This window comes from Benincasa hispida, unplaced genomic scaffold (assembly GCF_027475165.1).
Source record: "Benincasa hispida cultivar pf3 unplaced genomic scaffold, pf3_genome.v1.1 HicScf981, whole genome shotgun sequence".
Taxonomy (NCBI): Eukaryota; Viridiplantae; Streptophyta; class Magnoliopsida; order Cucurbitales; family Cucurbitaceae; genus Benincasa; species Benincasa hispida.
Window position 1 is genome coordinate 28,721 of NW_028327132.1, and position 7,628 is coordinate 36,348.

A 7,628-nucleotide genomic window follows, 5' to 3' on the forward strand; every position below is an offset into this window, starting at 1 on the left:
GATCTACATAGGTGAGGGCAACTCATTATCGCTGGCCCAATAAGCCTCCCATTTTAGGGTTAAGATCAGGTGGATATCTGGGAACATAGGGTGCAAGACGAAATTCACTCCTACCCATTATAGAGATAGTAGATAGGTTGTTCCCTTTAGTACTGAATCCAAGTCTTGAACAAGGAGCCCCACCTTCTCCTTAGCTTGAGAGGGGTTCGGTTTATAGGTTGGACCTTAAATCAATTGTTCATTAGAGGATCAGTGGAACTTAAGGAACAAGATGTAGTCTTGGGGGTAAAACGGAAGCTCGAAAATAATGGAAATGGTCAAAGATGTAAAAAGTCAAAGAGTTGACTTTTGACTTTCAAAGTCAAACTTTGACCGACCTTATATTCAAATGTTATTTAAATTTAGAGAAAATGAATGTAGATTCATGCTTGGGAGGTCAAAGTTAGTCAACACGAAAAAATCATAAAAGTAAAAATGTTGACTTTTTGGTCAAAGTTTGACTTTGACCAAATGACTATTTTGCCTTTTGACTAAAGTTAGTGGGAAAATCCAAACTTTTGTTGGATAATTCCACTAACAAAATAGTGGGCTAGGTGTTGTTAGCTTATAGTGGAGACATTAAGCCCACTTAGATAGTGGATTCTAGGTGTTGGGTTTTTATGAATTGATTTCATGCAATTTTTTCATGGCTCTTTTCTATAAATATGAGCTTTGAATTTGGATTAAAAACTTTTGGCCATTTTTCCAAATTTTTTTTCTAAATTTGGGCTGGAAAAATCACTCCTTTGTAGCAAATTCAAAACCCAAAACCTAACCCAAAATTCCATCTCTTTCTCTCTCTCGGGTTCTTCATCCATCGGGTTCCACAACCCGGTTCTGAGTCTAGAGGATAGTGGGTTAGCTCTAGTGGTGGTCCGGAAGAGTTCCGGTCGAGATTCAGCGAGGAAAAGCGATTTTCGGGAGCTTCAAAGGTAATTTTTAATTTACTGTTTTTTCCTTTCAATTGTATGCTTTTTCCCTTTAAATTAAAAGCAATTAGAGTGTAATTAGATCTTTATTCCGTTGCGTATGTCTGGGTTTTATAAATTTGTTGCATGCAATTTTGCATGGCTCTATTCTATAAATTTGGGCTTTTCAATTTGGATTAAAAAAATTTGGACATTTTGCAAAAATTAGTTTTTAAAAATTGGGCTGAAAAAACTTAAACCCAACCCAAAATTCATTCTACTATTTTCATTTCTTTCTCTCTCTCGGGTTCTTCATCCATCGGGTCCCACAACCCGGTTCTGAGTCCAGAGGATAGTAGGTCAGCTCTAGTGGTTGTCCAATTCGTGTTCGAGCAGAGATAGAAGAGTTTCGGGAGCTTCAAAGGTAATGTTTCTAAAAAACCCTAATTAATTTATTTAGGGTTGTATGTTTAATTTATACAATTAGTGTAAAATTGTTCCTCATTTCCGCTGCATATGCCTATTTTTCCATCATTATCAATGCAAACCTTCATTGTTTAATAACATAGCACTGTAATAACGTGCATTTCTACTCGTTATCACTCGACAACGGTGCCAAAAACTTGATGCGTTGGGCTATCATGTGATGATGTGTGGATGCGATGATCATACAAGTTTTCCTAACAAAGCCCAAGTATAAGCCTTCTTAGGTTCCTGGTAAGTCCAGGGTCGAACACAGGGACTAATAAATAGATATGTGATGGTCTCTCTGATTATATTACGATGGTGATAAAGAAGTAGATGGTGTTTTGATTTAGATTTTCCTATGCGATGGAGTTGAACGTGGAGTGATGAAAGCGTAGAGTTATAACAAGTATGCGATTAAGGGGTTGAGAAGAGATTTAGCTAACATTTCTCAATATTGTGTACAAGTCATACGATCATGCTATACACAAATATTAATACTATATTTCTCAATGCATAATGCCACATTTCCTATTTCTAGGATGCATTTGATGTGTATGGAAAGCAGTAGATAGTACTTATTTCTAGGTTTCTACTCTTGCTTATGTGATCTGATCCACTCAAGCCTAGATTCTATCTTTAAACTACATTCTCAAGTATTTCCAAATGATGAATAACACATACATAAGACAATATGATCACATAAAATGGAAAGCTTAAGTCATGCTAGATAAGTACTTCTCAACCCATTCACAAATTTAGTTACTCGTGCATGGTGTGGAGAGACTGAACATAAATCGAAATGAAGTTTCCATTTTCGCAAATAAAGTGTTGAGTACAAAATAACAAATGAATTGAGAAATAACAATCCAGGTAAGCATTGTCTTGCTTTTCGTGGCCTTTTACACTACTCTTTATCACTTCAACTCTATTCTGGTTTGCCGACTCTTGCTCTCGCAAGGGTTGGACTTCTCTCCTTTGTATTCTTTTCCGGCAATCTCTCATCTGTCCGGAAAGCGATTTCTCTTGGCTTTGCCTCGTCTCTTTGCTCTCTCTCCATCTCTGTATATGTATATATATATGTATCTATCCCCTCTCTCTGGTAGAATTGGGTATTTATAGATTTCAAGGTGAAACAGCTTTTTTTTACTAATGATTGTAATGATGGGCAACATCAATTTCCCTACTCTATTGCGCTATTTAAAAGTCACCGAAAGTTCAATGTACTTACAACAGTATGGTTTTTAACGGCTTGTCAACTAAATTTGAAATCGACTGTTATCAGCTTTACGTCCCATCATGATTTATTATGTTGTCTCCTTCATACGATGTCTTTATGCAATCGCTTTTTAAGAAACTTCTCACGATCGCATGACTTACAATTGCAAATTCAAGTGCGCTGTCGCTTTATGCCCTTGGATCGCATTTCATATGCGCCATCACATTGTGCTTGCACAGAATAGGCAAATTAACTACTTTTATGCGATGAGCATTAATGTTCGAAAGTCCTTTTAGTTTGGCCCTTTCAAACATAATCTTGCCTATTTTACCATCACTTTCTCCCATTGTTTTACTAATTTGAGTTGTAATAACTTGTATTTCTACCAGTTATCATGACACTATTGGATGTGGCCCATTTTGTATTTTGATACAAATGATGTGATCCAAATATCATTCATGTGGAGACATGTGGGTGGAGGCATCCTGTGCAATGAGTTTGCATAAGACTGGGCCTCGAAATAGTCACTTTTCTTTATAACAACCATTTACTATCAAAATCGACTATTTCAAATTCAATGACCTAGGGTAACTCGATCTGATTCCTGAGCTAACTATGAACTCCTGTTTATTCGGGATTATCCTTTGATCTGCATACTGAGAGTAGTCCAACAACACTACTCAATAAGCCTCTCATTTTGGGGATAAGACTGGATAGATAGTTGGGGACATAGCTTTGCAAGATGGAATTCCCTCCTACCCAACTTAGGGTTAGCAATTAGGTCATTCTCTTAAGCTCTGATGCCTAGTTTGAACAATGGGGCCCTACCCTCTCATGATTAAGAGGGTGATGATTTATAAGTTGGACTATAAATCAATTGTTCAATAAAGGATCAATGGGAGTTTAAGAAGCAAGGTGTACTTACAGAGGTCAAACGGTAATTTTAACCTAGCTATAAATATGAATGACCTGTGAAGGATCAACTTATTGATTATGGTTAAAATGGACTGAAATATGTCTACTGTGAAGAGAATGCAACTACGCTATAGTGGTATATCTTGGTAGTTAACGAATAGAGATTAATTCGGTTTTAAGAGTTTAACTCATTAATTGCAAATTGTTCGAGCTCATGAACTGTAGGTCCATAAGGCCCCTCTACTAACTCGTAAATTGGATTAATGAATTGAGTGACTTTGATGAGATTTGAAATTAGGGTTTAGAATATGAAATGTTCAAATTCAATTAGGGTTTCTATTAATTATATTTGATATAATTGAAACGTTTAATTTTATCAAAAATTAAACGGAATTGGAAAGTTCTAAATATTTAAATATTGATTTAAATATTAGATGCGGTGTAGTATTATATTTGATATTTGATATAAATTTAACTAATTAAAATTAGTTTATTAATTACCCAATCTTATTGCAATTTTGAAATTGTTCAAAATTAGAAATTTGATTAATTAAATTTTAATTTAAATTTGAATTTATAGAAATTAAAAATTATAAAGTTAAAATTGAATTTGATTTTTTGAAAATAAAATAAAATTTCAATTAAATTAAATTAATCAAAATTTGAAGAATAAAAATTGAATTTGAAATTGAAAGTGGAAAAAATCAAAACTCAATTTTACACCCCATACCACTTCAATTTCAATTTCAATTTGAATTTGAAATTGAAAGTGGAAAAAATCAAAACTCAATTTTATACCCCATGCCACTTCAATTTCAATTTCAATTTCAATGGAAATTGAAGTAGCATCGACCATGTTAAGTTTATTGCATGATTTTCATGTATAAATTGGAGTTTTAATCTTCAATTCAGATTTCATGCAATCTGATTAAACCTAGAAAATTCTACAGAAATCACCCTTGTACAAACCCTCTTCTTTCTCATGAAAACCAGCTCAATTCAGTGTTTTCACCACACAATTCATGCAAGATATTAGTAGAGAAGATCTTCATGGTGGTCTACTATATATTTGAATCATCAATTAGTGGAATTTAACTGGAATTGAAGAGTGTTCATCAAAGGTATTATGTTCAAGAAACCCTCTTCAGAAATTATGTTTCAATGCATGTTTTAAACTCAAATTACATATAATTAGAGTGCTTATTGATTCTGATTTTTTCCATTATATGTTAGTTACTCTATCAATGGGTATCAAAGCATGATTTAAGTACTTAATTATCGTTAATTTTAGTTTGGTGGGTGTTTTTCATAAGTTGTATGAAAATGGTGAACTGATATGGTTTTTCTGAGTTTTGGCATTGAAATCTCTTCGATTATGTTGTAATTCTTATGATTGACTCTTGATTGATGGTCCTTAATATGTGATTAAGTATCTGTAATTCGATTTGAGTCATTAGAGTTGAAATTAAGTTGTAATTGTAGAAAGGAGTGAAGAAGGTCGAGCTGCAGAAATTGGATTTTTAGCCACTGTCATATAGTCGATGCACGATGCCATACTTGATAGCATTTACTCGATGGTGTTATGATAAATACTCGATTCATGGTGCCATACTCGATGGTACTCGATTACTCGAATTCTCGATGCACGATGCCTTACTCGATGGTCGATGGCATTTACTCGATTGTATTTTGTGAAATAATCGATGTTCGATGGTACTCAATCTCATACTGATGCACGATGGCATACTTGATGCTCATACTTGATGCTCAATGACATACTCGATGCTCGTTGGCATACTTGATGCTCAAACTCGATGGCATACTCAATACTTGTTGGCATACTTGATGCTCATACTCGATGGCATACTCGATGCTTGATGGCATGCTCGATGGTTTTTTTCTGGTCCAGCCCAATTTTGAGCATTGGAGGTCTGGTTCGAGAGGTTCGGGTTCGGTTCAAGGCAGTTTGAGCAGTCCAGAAGTGTTTTGGGGCCAGTTTTGGTTATTATTGTAATAATTAGGCTTTTTGTTTGTTTGAGAATGCCAAAACTAAACCATATAAGTTTGTGTTAAATTCTTTATGCATGTGATGTATGTTATAATTAAATAAATCTTGTATGTGCATATAGTATGCCATGTAGATTTAAAATCCCACCATAGGAAGCATGTTACATGCATTGAAAGTATGTTATAAGATGTTATAATATATAATATGCATGTTTAGGGTTTCAATTGTTTTTATATAAATTTTATATTAAATCATAAGATATCTAATGTGTGTTATGGAAGCAAAAGCATGTCTAAAGTTTTATAAGTTGTTATAAAATTTGGTTAGACATTAAAATTCATAATAAAAACCAGTTGCATGCTCATGTAGGTTAACCATGTATTTTAATAGTTAAAATAGGTCGTTTTCTTATAAAACTTGGGTAAAAAACTCAACCGGCATTAATCCTGTCTAAGGCTAGGGTTATTTAAGTTGACAGTCTACGAAACACCTTCTACCTAGGGATTATGGCCGAATAATTGGACATTGTTAACTAGTTTTATGAGCAATACGTGAGCGATGTGAGGTTTTAAAATTGGTTTTTCACCCAGACATCGTAGGTTAAATCCAAATATAATCATTATACTTGGATAAACACCTAGATTTAGATTGGTTAATTAGCCGGAAAAAACTTGAGTAAATGAATACCCAAACATTTAGAACACTTCAATGGGAGATTAAAAATATATTTGATATATTGTTTTTAGCTCTCACGTCCTCAGGAGTTCACAGCGTGAGATCCATGCTCGGCTTCGTGTCGCTTTTACCACAACTACTCCATTCGGAAAGTGTTTGCACGAGTCAATAACAAGGTGGGAGAAGTAGTTCATAGTAAGTGGGTGAAGAAAATGTGTCAACATATCTTACGGTCTCCTCCATTAATTTGCACCGTGAGATTCCTATGTTGCGCGTGTTGTCATTTTTAGGCAACACTAGCTAGTCGTTAACCATGCAATCTCTTCAAAGGGTTGTAACATAGGATTCAGAACAATCCAAGCTTCATAAATGAATAGGGTCTTATAGTTCCGTCTTGAACATTTTCTTCCAATTCGGGGGCATGTTCATATCGTTCTATAAGATTTGGAAATGATGGGTCACACTTACAAAATTATTAAGTGTTGGAATGTCTTTGACCGAAAATGGTAGCTAAATGACTGTCGGAATATTTGACTACCCCTCAGTAGCATTTATTCTGACTCACTATAGTATCATTGTAAAAAAATAAAGAAATATGGTTACTTTATTACTTTTGCTAAAATTTAATTTAGATGCATAAGTTTAATAGAATTTTTTTATTTTCAGCAATGTCGAACTCGATAATACAACTTCTTACTTCTAACAAATTTAATGGTGAGGGTTTCTTCAATTGGAAGTCAAACATAAAAACAATATTAGTAGCTGATGACCTCAGGTTTGTTTTAACAGAGGAATATCCTCCTATTCCCAGTTCACATGCTAACCAAAACGTTCAAGATGGCTATGATAGATGGGTAAGAGCTAATGAAAAGGCAAGGCCCTATATCATGGCAAGCATATCTGATGTGCTCAACAAGAAATATGAAGCCATGCCCACAACTCGTGAGATCATGGCATCATTACAGGAAATGTTCAGGCAACCATTATCTTCCTTATGACACGAGGCTATAAAATATGTTTATAACTCTCGAATGAAAGATGGAACCAATGTCAAGGAGCATGTCCTAGACATGATGGTTCAAGGCCTACCATAGACGAAACTAGTCAAGTTAGTATGATCTTGAAACTAATGTCGTAATGAATAAGATTGATTACAATTTGACTACTTTATTAAATGAACTACATACTTACCCATCGATGATGAGATTAAAAGAAAGTGAAGCAAATGTTGTTCCACATCATAATTTTTTTTTTTTTTTTTTGAAGGGATCATTTTCTGGAATGAAGCCTTCAGACAAAAAGAAATATACCCCTTCCTCATCTAAAGATAAAAGTATCCAAATGAAGAAAAAAGGAAAAGGGAATAAGAAACCTATTGTAAAGAAAAAACAAAGCTCCC

At 34.3% G+C, this 7,628-nt stretch overlaps 1 protein-coding gene across 1 annotated transcript; it reads left to right on the forward strand.

Moving 5' to 3' along the window:
* Positions 1-6,897: 6,897 nt before the first annotated feature.
* LOC150029722 (uncharacterized) lies at positions 6,898-7,227 on the forward strand. The gene has a single exon (XM_090310418.1). It carries the CDS (start codon positions 6,898-6,900, stop codon positions 7,225-7,227), a length of 330 nt encoding a protein of 109 aa, XP_090166544.1.
* The last annotated feature ends 401 nt before the right edge of the window (positions 7,228-7,628 follow it).